General features: G+C 43.7%; 1 protein-coding gene across 2 annotated transcripts in view; it reads right to left on the reverse strand.

Annotated features, from left to right (window-relative positions):
* dpp6a (dipeptidyl-peptidase 6a) overlaps window positions 1-18837 on the reverse strand; it is a 1544902-nt gene that overhangs the window by 124920 nt on the left and 1401145 nt on the right. For both annotated transcript variants that reach the window (XM_068015021.1, XM_068015020.1), the window contains exons 12-14: window positions 12453-12491; window positions 6654-6761; window positions 4023-4114 (exon numbers count right to left, since the gene is read on the reverse strand). In XM_068015021.1, coding sequence (XP_067871122.1) covers window positions 4023-4114; window positions 6654-6761; window positions 12453-12491 — 239 coding nt within the window. The remainder of the gene's footprint in view (window positions 1-4022; window positions 4115-6653; window positions 6762-12452; window positions 12492-18837) is intronic.

The following is an 18837-nucleotide window of genomic DNA, read 5'->3' on the forward strand; positions in this document are numbered from 1 at the left end:
CAGCGACCCGGGTTCAATTCTGGGTGCTGCCTGTGCGGAGTTTGCAAGTTCTCCCTGTGACTGCGTGGGTTTTCGCCGGGTGCTCCGGTTTCCTCCCACTGCCAAAGACTTGCAGGTTAATCGGTAAATTGGCCATTATAAATTGCCCCTAGTATCGGTAGGTGGTAGGGAAATTGAGGGAAGGGGGGGGATGTGGTAGGAATAGGGGATTAATGTAGGATTCGTATAAATGGGTGGTTGATGGTCGGCACAGACTCAGTGGGCCGAAGGGCCTGTTTCAGTGCTGTATCTCTAAATAAATAATATCTTTTTGTAATTTTATGCTTCCATCGAGACTGCTTACAATGCTGCCTATCTTTGTGTCATCGACAACTTTGGATGTGGCTCTCTTCTTCTGCCACTGGATGCAATTTCTTCTCATTTACTCTATCAAAACTTTTCATGATTTTGAACACTTCTATTAAATCTTTGCTTACTCAGGCTGTTGCAATCATTCTTAACAGTTCACCTCAATGGACAGTCTTCCAGCCTCATGTACAACATTTTACGTACAACATTTTAGCTTGGTTTTCAAACTGGAAAGAGTTTATAGGCAGGATATACACCAGGACTGAGACCTGAATCCATTGTTACACTCAATACATATAATGACTCAAATGACACTCTCTGAAGTAAAATATTCAAGTTTGCAAATGGTCCATGAATCGAAGGCCGGGCAATTAAAGAGAAAGCACGTCTGGGCCAGTAAATGTCAAATGCAGTTCAATGCAGAGAAGAATACAATTGATATTGGCCCGGAATTTGCTGCAATGGCATTATTGGCGCTGATCACCGTAAGTATGACTGTTGTTCACCCTGATCTTCCAGCACTGATTCAAATCCAAGATTGTTTGAGGAGCTCATTACCATAGGTCACAGAAATGGTAGTGGTGATCCAAGGAGCTTTGAAGCAGCCACTCAGACTGGGCTAGTTGCATGCACGGACCAACTTCACTTACAGACAGAGGGGATCCGATTGCTGTTTAGACATCTGAGGAAACAGCAAACCTTTGAAATTAATGTACACCAGACTGAAGAGAGAAGGTGGCTGCAAGAACTGACATTTATAGAACACCTTTCTCAACTTCAGGATGTCCCATAGCTCTTTCCAGCCAATGAAGTACTTTCCAAGTCTAGTCACCGTTGCAATGTAGAAAATGCAACAGCCAATTTACTCACAGCAAGATCCCATAAAGAGAAATGTGATAATGACCAGATAATTTGTTTTTTTTAATGAGATTGTTTGAGGGATATATATTGGCTAGGACACCAGGGTGAACTCTGCTCTTCTTTGAATAGTGCTGTGGGATCTTTTATGCCCGAGAGGGCAGCCGATGCCTCGAATTAACATCTCATGCGAAAGACAGTACCTCTGACAGTGCAGCACTCCCTCAGAATAGAAGGGTCAGCCTGGATCTTGTGCTCAAGTCCCTGGAGTGGGACTCTGTACCAGGTTGGAATTAAACTGGACATGTTGCAAAGTCGAACCAGCATCTCACTGTTCAACTGAAGGTTGCCTTCAGATTAAGCACATTCAGCAATTAGATAGTGTCCCAATCGCAAAGTTATTTTGCCACACTCACGTCGATGAATTCTCAAAAACACTGTGCATTGAGGTGACAGTAAATTATAACTACTTGTAAATAACTTTCAAAGTAAAGGACAAAATGAACAGACAAGAATAATTACAGAGATTAAATGTGAGACAGTTGACTTTCATTTTATTGTCAGTTTCAACGTGGAGCTATTAAAAAGTCAGGAAGAAGAAACTGAAATTTTAATGGTTTTCATGCATGAGAGAGTTTCCATATATGTAGATTAACTGAAACAAAGATTCACATACTATTGCTCGGGAACAGGTCTACATAAAGACCAAGGGTTTGATAACCTGCTATGTTTTCTATACCTTACAAGTGTTTTTGAAAGAACTGCAGTGCAAAGAATTTATGTTCTTGAAAGGCAATCAATTCTGCTTCATTAAGTTGGGTTGTAACTACATGGTCCAGGCCCTCCTTTCAGGATCCAATATTAATTCTTATCTGTGACCACTGAGTCCTTGTAACAAGGATCCTGTTGCACATGCATCAGTTGCAACTAATAAGAGAACTGGACTAGAATCATAGAACGGTTGCAGCACAGAAGGAGGCCATTCAGCCCATCGTGTCTGTGCCAGCTCTCTGCAAGAGAAACTCACCTAGTCTTACCCTGCCGCCTTTTCCCTGTAACTGTACAAATTTTTTTCTATTACAATCTTAGTTGAATGGACAAGTAAATGCATGTTATGTAAACTGTGTAACTCAGAGACGTGTATTGTAATATCCAAAAGAAACATTATAAGAGTGGAGAAGGATGGTATGGAGGGTACAGTGGGGAGGGGAGGTGTGGATAATGGGGTGGGAAGGGGAGGTGTGGAGGGTATGGTATGGAGGGTATATTGGGGAGGGAAAGTGAAAAGAATGGTGCCCAAGGATTGAACGGTATCTAAATAGAGAGAGAGGCAGGTCATGTTTTGGATGCCAAACCTCACTGGAAAGATAACAGGGTCCCAATTGAAACATTAACCTATCTCTCTCTTTGAATTCTCTCGACTCCTCCACTGTTGCTAAATTATCAGGCTGCGAGTCCGACATCCAGTACTGGATTAGCAGAAATTTCTTCCAATTAAATACTGGGAAGACTGAAGCCACTGTTTTTGGTCCCTGCTTCAAACTCTGTTTCCTAGCGACCGACTCCATCCCTCTCCCTGGCAACAGTCTGAGATTAAGCCAGTCTGTTCGCCACCTTGGTGTCACATTTGACCTGAGTTGAGCTTCCGACTTTGTATTCGTGTCATCACTAAGACTGTCTATTATCACCTGACTTTGCCCCTGTCTCAGCTCGTCTGCTGCTGAAACCCCCATTCATGCCTTTGTTACCTCTAGATTTGACTATTCCAATGCACCTCTGGCTGATCTTCCACATTCTACCCTCTGAAAACTGAGGTCATCCCAAACTCTGCTGCCTGTGTCCTTACTCACAACAAGTCCCATTCACCTATCACCCTAATGCTCACTGACCTACATTAACTCCTGGTCAAGCAACGTCTTGATTTTAAAATTCTCATCCTTGTTTTCAATGGACTGCTGTGCTTCAAGAAGGCAGCTCACCACATCCTTCTCATAGGTAACTGGGGATGGGCAACAAATGCTGGCCTTGCCGGCAATGCCCACGTCCCATGAAAGAATAAAAAAATCCATCCATGGTCTCCCTATTTCTGTAATCTCCTCTAACCTCACAACCTTCCAAGATATCTGCACTCCACGAATTTCGGCCTTTTGTGCATCTCTGATTTTAATCGCTCCATCATTGGTGGCCATGCCTTCAATTGCCTAAGCTCTGGAATACCCTCCCTACAACTCTCCACCTCTCCACTTCAATTTCCTCCTTTAAGACTGGCCTTAAAACCCACCTCTTTGACCAAGCTTTTGGTCATCTGACCTAATATCTCATTTTGTGTCTCAGTGTCATTCTTTGTTTTATAATGATCCTGTAACGCGCCTTGGGACGTTTAACAACATTAAAGGTGCTATGTAAATATAAGGTGTTGTTGTTGTTTGAGATACCAACTCAGTTATTGTGGATATCCAGCGCTTTCTGCTTTCTATTCGGATTCCCATCATTGGCTGCCTTTAATTTGATCGCTACTGTGTCAAGCATGACTCTGATTCTACCCAGATACTCAGAGGCAGCACAGACTGAGTACTTAGCTCGGAGTATAATTTGAAATCTCTAAGTGCCAAGATCCTACTTGGGGGTAGTTTTAACTTTGGGCCATTGTGTAAAATAGCCAATATCGATTGGCCGCCTGTTATACACCTCTCCTGATTTTCAATTTCATTGACGCCAAAGGGTGACCATTCTCATACTGGCCGTTTTACACCATAGCCATAAGTCAAAATTACCCCCATTATCTCTAATTTGTTTCGATAGTTTCTGCAACTTACATTTTTTGATGCAGTTCGTCATATGACAAAATCTGTGTCACATCCCAGTTACCAGAGGTGATGGACTGCAAATTATCATTACTATTGTTAACCTGGAACAGAAGAAAAGATAATCGTACTTACTAAACTGTCAGAATTGATAACACTTGGAGAGTGTATACCATTTATTAATGGTTTGCTGGAGATCGTGCACCACTTATTAATACTGCCCTCTTTTTAAACAATTAATGGATGAATTCTTTAGTTGGCATGAGTAGATTTTGCTACTAAAAGTAACTATGGACCTATTTCCTCCGAGAAATCATAAAAGCTATTTTAGGTTATTCTTACACTTCAATTAGTAACAGCAAATCTTTCTGTTTTGTGTAGGAGCTTAGCAACACATGGGGCAGTATTTTATGCTCTCCCCCATGGTGAATTTGGAGGTGGGGAGAGCATTTAATCAGGCGGGATGTGGCAGGGGGATCTTGCCACCTTCCTGCCTCCACCTGGATTAAGTCCGTGGCAGGAAGGCCCTTGCTCGGCCTTCCTACCCACTGCCAATTCGGGCCCTTAAGTGGCAATTAAGATCCAATTAAGGGCCTCTTCCCACTGCCACTGGTATTAACTCAGCAGCGGGTCGGCATTTCATCACGCGGGGAGCACAACATGCAAACCCATGCGAGGTTGCATGTGGTCTCCCAGGGCAGGTTGGGGGGTGGGGTGGGGGTGCGGGTGCCCTCGTTCAAAGGCACTTAATGCTTGATCGAGGGACCCAGCATTGGGAAGGGGAGGCGCCCCATTGAGAATCACCCTCCTGCGCTTGCTGCTGACCCCCTACACTCCCTCCCCACGATCCCCACCCCGTGAAACCCCTCCCACCGTCAGTCACCTCTGGCCTGGGTTGCTCCGCAATCCTGGGCCGCCAGTGGGTATCGTTCCCGCAGCAGCCACCTCCTCCCAATGGTGTTGCAGAGTAAAGGAGTTGCTGGCCTCTGATTGGCCAGCAGCTCTCGGCAGATAGGACTTCCCGCCCTGCCAATTGGGGCCCTTAAGTCGCAATTAAGATTCAATTAAGGGCCTCTTCCCACTGCCACTGGTATTAACTCAGCAGCGGGTTGGCATTTCGTCACACGGGGAGCACGACATGCAAACCCATGCGAGGTTGCATGTGGTCTCTTGGGGCGGGTTGGGGGGGGGGGTGGTCCTGATCCTGGGGAAGGCCAATGACCTCTCAACTGCCTCAATGGTATATAATACCTGCAGGCCTTCCCAGAGGAGGCAACGCGAATTTCTCGCCGGCTCGCCAGCTGGCGGTCGAGACCTCTGTTGCTTCCATAAAATTACCCCATGGTGACGACTGGAAACCTCCTTCCATATCCTTCATTTTACCATTTTTGCTTGCTACTAAGAAATCTCAACAGCCGTTTTGCCTAATGTTGGAAAGTTCTAAATATGTCTCACTATTCTCCGCAATGTTTAATCTTTTATGAATTAGTAATTTGAAAACAAGTACATACTGGTTTATGAGAGAGATTGTTTACAGAAGTAAACTCATCAGAATAATTCTGGAGGGGTTATTCTTCTCCAGTATTGCACTGGTTAATGCGTGGCATAATACAATAAGTGAGCTGTTTTACTACCATTGGTAATTGCTTTATAAATGGGTTAATTGTGCTAAAATAAAGGATGGGGGAGCTTTGCAAAAGCACACTAACTGGGCCAATCTCTCCCAGTGTGGACTGTACAGGGATTTTGCTCAGTATTTCCCGATACTGACTCAGTTAGAGATCTCTGGGAATGTTAGGATGGGTCTGCAGAGCCAGCTCTCATATTCGAAGATTATATAATGGATGACCATTCATGTTGCACCATCGTGCTTTATTGGGATGCCCTTTCATCAAAAGAATGTTCTTCATCCTCAGTTATGGGCAGCACAGTGGCGCAGTGGTTAGCACCGCAGCCTCACAGCTCCAGTGACCCGGGTTCGATTCTGGGTACTACCTGTGCGGAGTTTGCAAGTTCTCCCTGTGACTGCGTGGGTTTTCGCCGGGTGCTCCGGTTTCCTCCCACAGCCAAAGACTTGCAGGTTAATAGGTAAATTGGCCATTATAAATTGCCCCAAGTATAGGTAGGTGGTAGGGGAATTGAGGGAAGGTGGGATGTGAGAGGGTAATGGGATTAATGTAGGATTAGTATAAATGGGTGGTTGATGGTTGGCACAGACTTGATGGGCCAAAGGGCCTGATTCAGTGCTGTATCTGTAAATAAAATAAAAATTAAAAAAAAATAAATCCCTATTGCTTGCATGACAGCAAGAAGTGACAGCAGCAGAGGTTTGAGTGATGTTAAGGACTTTCAAGTTATACTCCAAGGAAAATCATTGTAGGTGTGTGTGGTATCATGCATGATCACTGGATTACCATGCCTGGCCATCCTTTCAATAATGTCTAATTACATGGTTATATTTCCAGAATATTTATATTTGAGAGATTAGCAAACTGCACCAACATTAGCAAAGTGTTAAGATGTTCAAGAACAGTCAGAGGCAAAAAATTTGATGCTGTCAACAGTAGTAGAGTCAGAAGACTGAAATTAGCCACCAATCTTGAAGTGAAACCGAGATTTTAACTGATCGTCTGAGGTACTTACTTGAGCAGATGACATGGCGATGTGGTAAAACTTCCCTCGGCCTCCCTGCGGAATGGGGCGGATGAAGAAAAACTTCCTTCCATCTTTGGAAAATAAAGGGGCCTCGTTCTGTGATCGATAAAGACATTGACCCTTTAGAACTGAGAGGCATTTGAGAGCACAATGGATAGCAAAATTACAACAATCAAGAAGAGTGTTATTCTATTGCATTCAGTGGGTCTACATGCATATTTCAAAATAATGGGGAGAAAGCCAGCTTTTAAATGAAGATCAAGAAATAAATAAGAAAACTACACAAACCCTGGAGGGTAGATCTCGACTTTGTGTGACGGTGTAAAATGGGTGATAGCCAATTGGCAGCCCGTTTTGCATATCTGCTGATTTTTATTTCTAATGACTTCGATCAGGAGAGTTGTAAAATGGGCTTCCAACTTGCTGTCACCCAGTTAACACTAGTGCTGCAGTCAAGATCTACCCCAAAGGATCTAACTGGAAACCTTTGTGCAGCAAAATTAAAATGGGCTTCGCTGACCAAATAAACACAGGAGCCTGGTATGGAGGGAACTGCATTTTTTAATAGTTGCTTTCAATTGAGAAGACAAGATGAAGATCAAAGGCCAACATTGCAGGGCCCTAGAAAGGATGAGAAGAGTAGGGGAAGAAAACCAAACAAGGGAAGAAGGGTCACTGACCCGAAACGTTAACTCTGCTTCTCTTTCCACAGATGCTGCCAGACCTGCTGAGTGGTTCCAGCATTTCTTGTTTTAATGCACATACTGTTGGTTAGGTGACACCAAACTTGGGGTTGTAAAATCTTGTAGTGTGTAGTAGAAAGGGAAGTGTGAAGGAGACGAGGAATTCCAAACTTTCAAAGGGCTGGGAAGGAATGCATAGGAGACAAAGTGACAACTTTTGGACATGTCAAGGAAGCAGGGAGGAGGAAGAATGTGATTTCCTGAAATTGGGGACATCCTGACATCTTGGAAATGTTTTATTTTTCTTGTTTGTTTGTTTCTTGTTGTGGAATTAAATGGCTTTAAAAGGAGGGAGACTTTTTCAAACCTTCCGCTTTAATTAGGCCATCCTGCTGCTAATAACCACTACTGGGAAATGCAACTACTTCACTCAAAACTGCAATGCTGGTGGAAGTCAGCAAATCCGCCAATCACTATTTCCCTTTCATTTGAAAGCAAATTTTAATCACCAGAAGCTGCTGTACAGCCCATTGATCCTGGATAGTGCTATCCCTTTTGTCATTTTTTAAAATATTTTTTTTTTATTTAGAGATACAGCACTGAAACAGGCCCTTCGGCCCACCGAGTCTGTGCCGACCAACAACCACCCATTTATACTAACCCTACAGTAATCCCATATTCCCTATCACCTCCCTACACTAGGGGCAATTTACAACGGCCAATTTACCTATCACCTGCAAGTCTTTGGTTGAGGTTGTCGACTCAAGCTCCACATTGGCTCAATCTACTCTAATTCCATTACTCCACACACTTAAATACAGCCACACACACACAGCCACATACACTCCTTTAAACTGGCATTGAACTGGTGACCTTCAGAATTTTTTCCTCTATGTTGCCCTTTACTCCATTGCCCTTTCAGCCGAGCTTTCATCGATGCAAACAACCGGAAAATATTAAAGTTCATCATGAAAGTAATTTCCAATTGATTTTCAAAAAACCAGGTTTTCATCTTGGAAACTCACTTGTTAAATTATGTTGAAAACTAATTTGCATGTGTTAATAAGACCAGCTTTAGCTGTAAAGTCTAAATGAAAGCCTAGTACAGGCTTGTTCAGTAAAAAATTTATAAAAGAGTAAAATTGTCATTGAACTACCATTTGCAAATAAATTCAAGAGTTGTAAAGGCATTTCATAGCTACAAAGAGTTTGTATGTTTTATTGCTCTATTCCCATTTATTACTTCAAATGTGTCAGATCCATCTTTTTTGTTAACCAGACTTGACAAGGTACTGTGATGGTAATGGAAGCAGAGAAGGACACTGAAACATTCTACATTCACTTTTGTCTCTGAAGCAATGTCAAGTCAGCTTTTGTATTCATATAATATTACAATGCTCAGTACAATCAATTATTTTATACAGGTAGATATTTACATTTTCCGAGCTTTCACTTTGCTGTTTAATTTCTTGCTAATGTCACCTTGCTAGCCTATGGTCAAATATGAGGGGTAGTCACTCAGAGCGACAACAGGCCTGTCACGGTGGATCAGCTGGCTAAGATAGTGAGCTAGCTTTTCCAAAGGTGTGCTCCCAGTGTGGCACCTCACCCACCAAGAGTGCTGGCTCACCCTCACCCGAGTGAATAGCTCAGCCCATCTGATTATGATGATGTGTGGCTGAGCCATCTGGACCAGGTTTGATTCCCAACTCCATGATGAATTAGTTGATCTCTGTTGCATCAGAACATAAGAAATAGGAGCAAGTTTGGCCATTCAGTCCCTCAAGCCTGTTCCGCCATTCAATAAGATCATGCCTTAACTCCACTTTCCTGCCTGCCCCCCTTAACCCTTGACTCCCCTGTAGATCAAAAATCTGTCTAACTCAGCCTTGAATATATTCAATGACCCAGCCTCCACTGCTTTCTGGGGAAGAAAATTACAAAGATTAACGACACTCTAAGAGCAGAAATTCCTCCTCATCTCCATTTTAAAAGGGAACCCCTTACTTTGAAACTGTGCCACTTCGTTCTAGATTCCCCCTTGAGGGGAAACCTTCTCTCAGCATTTACCCTGTCAAGCCCTCTCAGAATCTTATATGATTCAAGAAGATCACCTCTCATTGTTCTAAACTCCAGTGAGGATAGGCCCAACCTGCTTAACCTTTCCTCATAAGACAAACCCTTCATCCCAGGAATCAACCTAGTGAAACTTCTCTGAATTTCCTCTAAGGCAAACATATCCCTCCTTAAATAAGGAGACCAAAACTGGGTGGTCTCACCAATGTCCTGTACAATTTTATGATTCATGTACAAGGACACCCAGATCCCTTTATCCTGCAGTCTCTCTCCATTTAAATAATATTCTGCTTTTCTACTCTTCCTATCAAAGTGGATAACGTCACATTTTCCACATGATACTCCATCTAACAAATGTTTGCCCACTGGCTTAGCCTATCTATATCCCTTTACAGACTTTTGGGATGGATTTTCATTATGGAAGTGGCAAACAGAAGGGTCAGAAACCAGCCTCCTGTGTGAAACTGATTCAGATTGCAATTTTCAAGTGGGTAAACTCTGAATTAGTATGTCCACTTAAAGCCAGACAAGAGACCGAATATGCTTTAAGAAATGCTAATTCAGCTGCCTAAGTCGTCTAAAATGTTTTAAAAAGCTGCGAGAGAGTGACACCTGTCGTTGATTGCCTTCTTTTGAAATACAGGGAAACCAGAAATTCTAAAGAACTGATTAACAGGCTTGTCAGTCGTAGGTTTTATACAGATTCAGATACAAAATACTTGTTTAAAGTGTCATGAAAATGTGTTCGGTTGAATCCTGATCATTTCAATCCACCAGGTAGAAACCTGAATTTTAAATCACTCAAACCGCGCAAGCTTCGAACTCTGCCTGCTGACCACGAGCACCGAGGCATATTCCTTGCTGCACACTGTAGTGTTCAGTGGTTTAATTGATCTGTGTTTGATTATGTTAGTCTGTTCAACGATCGATGCTCACTGTGCTTAATGACTTAAGCCTGACGGGGGAGCTACTGAGAGTAGAGAACTTTCTGGAAAGAACAGACAGAGATCCCCTCTCGAAGGAAACCAGCCACATTGCTGTCTCCCAGAGAACCACCAATTCAGCATCCACATTTTCAAATCGGAAGCCTCAGGACCACCAAAGGAAAGTTGCGTGACCACTGAATTCAGCCTGAAGCCAGCTGAGTCACCAACCTCCACAGCCTGTATACTCCTTTTATTTCTATGGACTCTAATTTGACCAACCTATCCTTCCCCACTCTGCAACATGTGTCTGTGTGCGTGTGTGAGAAAGCTGAAGCATATTTTATTATTTTACTTAGCTCGGTTTAAGTACAATAAATTTAACCTTTTTTGTTAAATTTGAGAAAACCTGTCTGATTGGTTCTTTTTGTGATCACAGCCTATAAACAATTAAACACTTACTGAATTGGCAAGTATATCCACTTCAAAAAGAAATAAGAACAGACTCGCCCCCTCGAGCCTGCTCCGCTATTCAATAAGATCATAGCTGATCTGAGTGTAACCTCAACTCCACATTCCCACCTACCCCCAACAACCTTTCACCCCCTTGCTTATCAGGAATCTATCTACCTCTGCCTGAGAAATATTCAAAGACTCTGCTTCCACCGCCTTTTGAGGAAGAGAGTTCCCATGACTCACGACCCTCTGAGAGAAAAAATTTCTCCTCATCTCTGTCTTAAATCTGTTGTGGTCAAAGAAGGAGAGGGAAAGAGGGGAGCCCTTTGACCCCTCCTCCCCTGGTCAAAACACAAGTCTCTACCATTGTAAGATCCTGAGGGGACTTCACAGGGTGGATGCTGAAAGGATGTTTCCCCTTGTGGGACAGACTAGAACTAGGGGACACAGGTTAAAAATAAGGGGTTGTCAATTTAAGATGGGGATGAGGACATTTTTTTTTCTTTCAGAGGGTTGTGGGTCTTTGGAACTCTCTTCCCCAAAGAGTGGTGGAGGTAGGGTATTTGAAATTCTTGACTAACAAGGGAGTCAATGGGTATCAGGGGTAGGAAGGAAAGTGGAGTTGAGACCACAATCAGACCAGCCATGATCTTATTAAATGGTGGAACAGGCTCGAAGGGGCCGAATAGCCTACTCCTGCTCTTAATTGGTATGTTTGTATGTTCACTATCACTACAGAAAAAGTACTAGGTAAACTAATGGGACTAAAGGCTGACAAGTCCCCTTGATTTGTGTAAGTTGTAACCTTCTACCTCCTGACAGGTTACTCTACTGTTCGAATATGAGTATTCCAAGAAATAAACAAACAACGTTCCAAGCTCAAATGAAACACTGATGTCTTTTCTAGGTTTGGTAGGAATACCAGTTAACACAATACGCCTGTTAGTCACAAACCCGTTAGCAATACACCCGTTAGTCACATATACATTACATGAGTTATACATAAGATCACCCAGCGAGCGGTCACCTCCCACTAAGTGCTTTGGGATGTCCTGAGGTCGTGAAAGGCACCATATAAATGCAATTCTTTCTTAGTTAACCCTTTTGCTTTCATCCTGTTCCTTTCCTTTATCATTTGGGCATTTTCTCATAGGTGTGCATAGACAGTGAGTATTGACAGGAGTAAATTACATTAGAGTCCAGTACTTGCCTCACCTAACACCAATACACCTGTCCCTTCAGCAGCAACCAGGGAGCAACATTAGAAGCAGCAATCCTGACCGTTTTGTGCCTTTCTTTTCCTCCATCCAAGGAGTGCAGGGAGCAGGTAGCTTTGCAGCACTGCTGCTCAGAGTGACATTAATAGACAGTACAGAACAGGAGGGGAGGCCTGAACCATGAACCATGTTGATGTGAGTGACTCTGGACCATAGCAGGTGGTGCATTTACCTACTAAGCCATCAGGGGCACTGCTGACTTTTTGACGATAATGAGCTCTATTTTAAGATGGCGCCTCTGTTCGATAAATTGCAACATCTTACAGATAATTCAACAAGTGGGCAAAAATGAAAAGAAAATAGCAAAATTAAAAAGTAGGGAGAGAGAAAGAGAGAATAAAAACAACACAATTCTGTTGTTTTATTTCTTACCTGTCTGGAGAGCCAGCTTTCACTTTCATCCTCATGTTTCTGTAACAGTAAATAACATTGAGGTTAGGTGTCCATGTCAGTACAACACATAAGACTAGTTCAGTATGCTTTAGTAAGTCTCACTCTACAAACTTGAGCACAAAAGTCTAGGCTGACACTCCAGTGCAGTATTGAGGAGGTGCTGCACTGTCGGAGGCGCTGACTTTCAGAGGAAACATCAAACCGAGGCCCCTTCTCCTGTCCCAGTGGATGGAAAAGATCCCATGGCACTATTTCAAAGAAGAGCAGGGGAGTTATCCCCGGTGTCCTGGGCAATATTATCTGGTTATTATCACATTGCTGTTTGTGGGAGTTTGCTGTGCGCGATTTGGCTGCTGTGTTTCCTACATTACAATAGTGACTACATTTCAAAAGTACTTTGGTGGCTGTAAAGTACTTTGGCACATCCTGAGGTCATGAAAGGTGTTTTATAAAATCAAGCCTTTCTTCCTTTCTTTATAACTGTTAAAAAGATGACTGCAGGAAGAATGTTCTGGAATGACCAGTCCACTAATTCTTCCCAACCAGGAGTCCAGCTTGACTGAGTGCTGAGAGACAGAGTGCTTCACTCAGGAATTTGTTAAGTGTGGCAGAAAGTGCTGTTCTGGTTTTTTACAGAGCAAGGATTGATCCAAGAGGGGGAGCTGGAGACAGTGAGAGCTGAAGCCAGAGGCATTAGGTGATCAGCTAGGTGACTGAGTGGTGAGTTTTAAAGTTCTTTTTTTCTTTCTAAACTGGGGCAGTAGTTTAAATTGTTACTGGGGAGATATAAGTATTGTATTAAATTTGTAGTTAAGGAGTTAAACTACTGAATATAATTACAAATTATCAGTCAGTGATATTTCTAAATTTGAAAACTAATTAGTTAGCTAAAGCCCAAAAAGAAGGCAGGGCAGGTGATGTGTTACAGCTGCAGCATGTGGGCGACAGACACTAATGTGATCCACAGCAACCTCATCTGCAGCTCAAGGAACACTGGCTCAGAGTTGATGAGCTGGAGTCTGAGATTCGGACACTGTGATGCATCAGGGAGGGGAAACGTTATCTGGACACTTTTCTCCAGGAGGCAATCACACCCCTTAGGCTAGATTTGGTCCATGGTCAGGGACAGGAGGGTGTGACTACGGGTGAGGCAGGTCTGGGGATCCAGAAGGTAGCACTGGAGGAGTTTCAGCCCTTGCAATTGTCTAACAGGTTCAATGTTCTTGCAACTTGTGTAGATGAGAGCAGGGACTGCAGGGAGGAAGAGGAAACTGATCACGGCACCGTGGTGCAGGGGAATATTCAAAATGGGGGAGTAAAAAGGAATGTAGTAGTAGTAAGGGACAGTAGAGTTAGGGGGATAGATATCGTTCTCCGCAGCCGAGAGCATGAGTCCGGAAGGCTGTCCTGCCTGCCTGGTGCCAGGGTTAAGGACATCTCCTTCGGGCTGGAGAGGAAGTTGGAGTGGGAGGGGAAGGATCCAGTTTTCGTTGTCCATGTGGTACCATGTGGGTACCAATGAAATAGGTAAGACTAACAAAGAGGTTCTGCTGAAGGAGTATGAGCAGCTTCGGAGCCAAATTCAAAAGCAGAACCACAAAGGTAATAATCTCTGGATTACTACCTCAGCCACGAGCAAATTGACATAGGGTACATAAGATCAGGGAGTTGAATGTGTAGCTCAAAGATTGATGTGGGAGAAATGTGTTTCAATTCATGGGGCACTAGCACTAGCACTGGGGAAGAGGGAGCTGTACCATTGGGACGGCCTTCACTGAACCACGTTAGGTCCAGTGTCCTGGCAAATCGTATAACCAGGGCTGCAGAGAGGGCTTTAAACTAAATAGTGGGGGGAGGGTTCATGTGAGGGGTAATTTAGAAAGTTAACGAGAAAGGGCAAGGCAATAGGGCAGGGTAGTGATATGGGTAACGATAACCAGAGTGTTACAGGAAGGGGCAGAGTGCAGAAACACAAGAGTGCACCAACAAATAAGGTCAGAGTAGGGAAAAATGGTAAGAAGACAGAATTAAAGGCTCTTTATCTGAATGTATGCAGCATTCATAACAAGAAGGATGAATTGATAGCACATAGAAATAAATGGATAGGGTAAGAATAATTAACTGGGGAAAGCCAACGTCAATGGAATAAGAATGAAGCTGGTGCGAATAAACTAGAGTCAAAAGCTGGCAGGAAAACCAGTAGATGAACAATGGGCTACCTTCAAAGAAGAGATAGTTCAGGCACAGTCAAGGTATGTTTCCTCGCAGGGGAAAAGTAGGGCAAACAAATCCAGAGCTCCCTGGATGACAAAAGAAGTAGAGATTAAGATTAAGAAGAAAAAGTATGCTTATGACAGATGCCAGGTAGAAAATACTATTGAGAACCAGGCTGAATATAGAAGGTCCGGAGGGCAAGTGAAAAAGCAAATAAGAGAAGCAAAGAGAGAGCATGAAAAAAGACTGGCAGCTAGCATAAAGGGAAATCCCAAAGTTTTCTATAGGCATATAAATAGTGAAAGGGTGGTAAAAGGAGGAGTGGGGCCGATTAGAGACCAGAAAGGGGATTTACACATGGAGGCAGAGGGCATAGCTGAGGTATTAAATGAATACTTTGCATCTGTCTTGACCAAGGAAGAAGATGCAACCCAGGCCATGTTGAAGGAGGAGATAAGTCAGACACTAGAGCAGTTTAAAATTGATAAGGAGGAGGTATTAGATAGGCTGTCTGTACTTAAGGTGGATAAGGCACCAGGACCAGATGAGATGCATCCAAGGATACTGAGGGAAGTGAGGGTGGAAATTGCAGAGGCACTGGCCATAATTTTACAGTCTTCCTTAGACTCTGGGATGCTGCCAGAGGACTGGAGAATTGCAAACGTTACACCCTTGTTCAAAAAAGGGTGTAAAGATAAATCCAGCAACTACAGGCCAGTCAGTTTAACTTCAGTGGTGGGAAAACTTCAAGAAAGAATAATTCGGGACAAAATCAATAGTCACATGGACTAATGAGAGTTAATTAAGGAAAGCCAGCATGGATTTCTTAAAGGGAAAATTATGTTTAACGAACTTGCTGGAGTTCTTGAGGAGGTAACAGAAAGGGTTGTTGAGGGCAATGCTGTTGATGTGGTGTACATGGACTTTCAAAAGGCATTTGATCCATGCCACACAACAGACTTGGGAGCAAACTTGGAGTAAAAGGGACGGTAGCAACATGGATAAAGCATTAGCTGAGAAGGAATTTTCCTCCACACAAGATCAGGTGGCAGGTTGTTCAACCTTGCCCGTCTAAAAGCGAACACCAAAGTACGGAAAGTCCTCGTCAGGGAACTCCTCTTTGCTGATGATGCTGCATTAACATCTCACACTGAAGAGTGTCTGCAGAGACTCATCGACAGGTTTGCGGCTGCCTGCAATGAATTTGGCCTAACCATCAGCCTCAAGAAAACGAACATCATGGGGCAGGACGTCAGAAATGCTCCATCCATCAATATTGGCGACCACGCTCTGGAAGTGGTTCAAGAGTTCACCTACCTAGGCTCAACTATCACCAGTAACCTGTCTCTCGATGCAGAAATCAACAAGCGCATGGGTAAGGCTTCCACTGCTATGTCCAGACTGGCCAAGAGAGTGTGGGAAAATGGCGCACTGACACGGAACACAAAAGTCCGAGTGTATCAGGCCTGTGTCCTCAGTACCTTGCTCTACGGCAGCGAGGCCTGGACAACGTATGCCAGCCAAGAGCGACGTCTCAATTCATTCCATCTTTGCTGCCTTCGGAGAATACTTGGCATCAGGTGGCAGGACTATATCTCCAACACAGAAGTCCTTGAAGCGGCCAACACCCCCAGCTTATACACACTACTGAGTCAGCGGCACTTGAGATGGCTTGGTCATGTGAGCCGCATGGAAGATGGCAGGATCCCCAAAGACACATTGTACAGCGAGCTCGCCACTGGTATCAGACCCACCGGCCGTCCATGTCTCCGCTATAAAGACGTCTGCAAACGCGACATGAAATCGTGTGACATTGATCACAAGTCGTGGGAGTCAGTTGCCAGCATTCGCCAGAGCTGGCGGGCAGCCATAAAGACAGGGCTAAATTGTGGCGAGTCGAAGAGACTTAGTAGTTGGCAGGAAAAAAGACAGAGGCGCAAGGGGAGAGCCAACTGTGCAACAGCCCCGACAAACAAATTTCTCTGCAGCACCTGTGGAAGAGCCTGTCATTCCAGAATTGGCCTTTATAGCCACTCCAGGCGCTGCTTCACAAACCACTGACCACCTCCAGGCGCGTATCCATTGTCTCTCGAGATAAGGAGGCCCAAAAGAAGAAGAATGACTTAGACCCCAGTGTACAGGGCACAATTTCAAAGTTTACAGATGATACAAAACTTGTAAGCATTGTGAACTGTGAGGAGGATAGTGTAGAACTCCAAAAGGACATAGACAAGTTGATGGAATGGGCAGATAGGTGGCAGATGAAGTTCAATGCAGAAAAATGTGAAGTGATTCATTTTGGTAGGAAGAACATGGAGAGACAATATTGAATAAAGGGTACAATTCTAAAGGGGGTGCAGCAGCAGAGAGACCTGGGTGTATATGTGCATAAGTCATTGAAAATGACAAGACAGGTTGAGAGTGCTGTTAATAAAGCATACAGTAGGGGCATAGAGTACAAAAGCAAGGAAGTTATGTTGAACTTGTGTAAGACACTAGTTCGGCCTTAGCTGGTGTATTGCGTCCAGTTCTGGGAGCCACAATTTAGCAAAGACATGAGGGCATCAGAGAGAGTACAGAAAAGATTCATGAGAATGATTCAAGGGATGAGGAATTTCAGTTATGAAGATAGATTGGAGAAGTTAGGATTGTTTTCCTTGGAGAAGACAAGGCTGAGAGGTGATTTGTTAGAGGTATTCAAAATCATGAGGGGTCTGGACAGAGTGAATAGGGAAAAACTGTTCCCACTCGTGAAAGGATCGAGAATAAGAGGGCACAGATTTAAAGTATTTGGTAAGAGAATCAAAAGTGATATGAGGAAAAACTATTTCACGCAGCGAGCGGTTAAGGTCTGGAATGCGCTGCCTGAGAGTGTGGTGGAGACAGGTTCAATTAAAGCGTTCAAAACGGAATTAGATGGTTATATGAAAAGGAAGAATGTGCAGGGTTACGGGGAGAAGGCGGACAAATGGAACTGAGGGAATTACTCTTTCGGAGAACCGGTCTATACATGATGGGCCGAATGGCCTCCTTCTGCGCTGTAACGATTCTGTAATATGATATGACAGCCATTACAGAGATGTGGTTGCAAGGTGAGTAAGATTGGGCACTGAATATTCAAGGGTATTTGACATTTTGCAAGAAGAGGAAGAAAGGCAAAGGAGGTGGGGGGTAGTTCTGTTAATAAAAAATGAGATCAGTATAGTCGTGAGAAATGATCTTGGCTCAGTAAATCAAGATATAGAATCAGTTTGGGTAGAGATAAGAAATAGCAAAGGAAAGAAGTCACTGGTGGGGGTAGTTTATAGACTCCCTAACAGCAGCTGCACCGTGGTACAGAATATAAATCAAGAAATAATGGGGGCTTGTAGGAAAGATACTGCAATAATTCTGAGCATGTTTAATCTTCATAGAGATTGGACTAATTAAAGTGGCAAAGGTAGCTTGGAGGATGAGTTCATAGAGTGTATTAGCGTCAGTACATTAGGAACAATACATTCTGGAACCAAATCGGGAACAAGTTGTTTTAGACTTGGTAATGAGACAGGATTAATAAATGACCTAATAGTAAAGGATCCTCAAGGCAGGAGTGATTATAACATGATAGAATCCAGAACTAGGGGCACAGTTTCAAAATAAGGGGTCTCCATTTTAAGACAGAGATGAGGAGGAATTTCTTCTCTCAGAGGATTGGTAATTTTCGGCATTCTGTTCCCAGGAGAGCAGTGGAGCTTGGGTCATTGAATATATTCAAAGCTGAGTTAGACAGATTTTTGAGTGACAAGGAAGTCAAGGGTTAGCGGGGGGGGAGGGTGGGCAGGCAGGAAAGTGGAGTCAAGGCCACAATCAGATCAGCCATGATCTTATTGAATGGTGGAGCAGGCTTGAGGGGCTGAATGGCCTACTCCTGCTCCTAGTTCTTATGATCTTATGAACCCATGGGAAAACACCAGGCCCCAAGTTGGTTATCACGCCCCTTCATAGCTCAGCTAAAATTGTCCAGGACAACCAGTTTCCAGGTTGTCACCTCTAACATATATGCCTCCTAGTCAGTGAGTGTCAAGAGGCTATTTCACCATGTTGGGAACACTAATGTCCTTTAGGGAAGGAAATCTGCTGTCCTTACCTGGTCTGGCCTACATGTGACTCC

The sequence above is a fragment of the Heterodontus francisci genome, chromosome 2, assembly GCF_036365525.1.
Source record: "Heterodontus francisci isolate sHetFra1 chromosome 2, sHetFra1.hap1, whole genome shotgun sequence".
In the NCBI taxonomy this organism is placed as follows: domain Eukaryota; kingdom Metazoa; phylum Chordata; class Chondrichthyes; order Heterodontiformes; family Heterodontidae; genus Heterodontus; species Heterodontus francisci.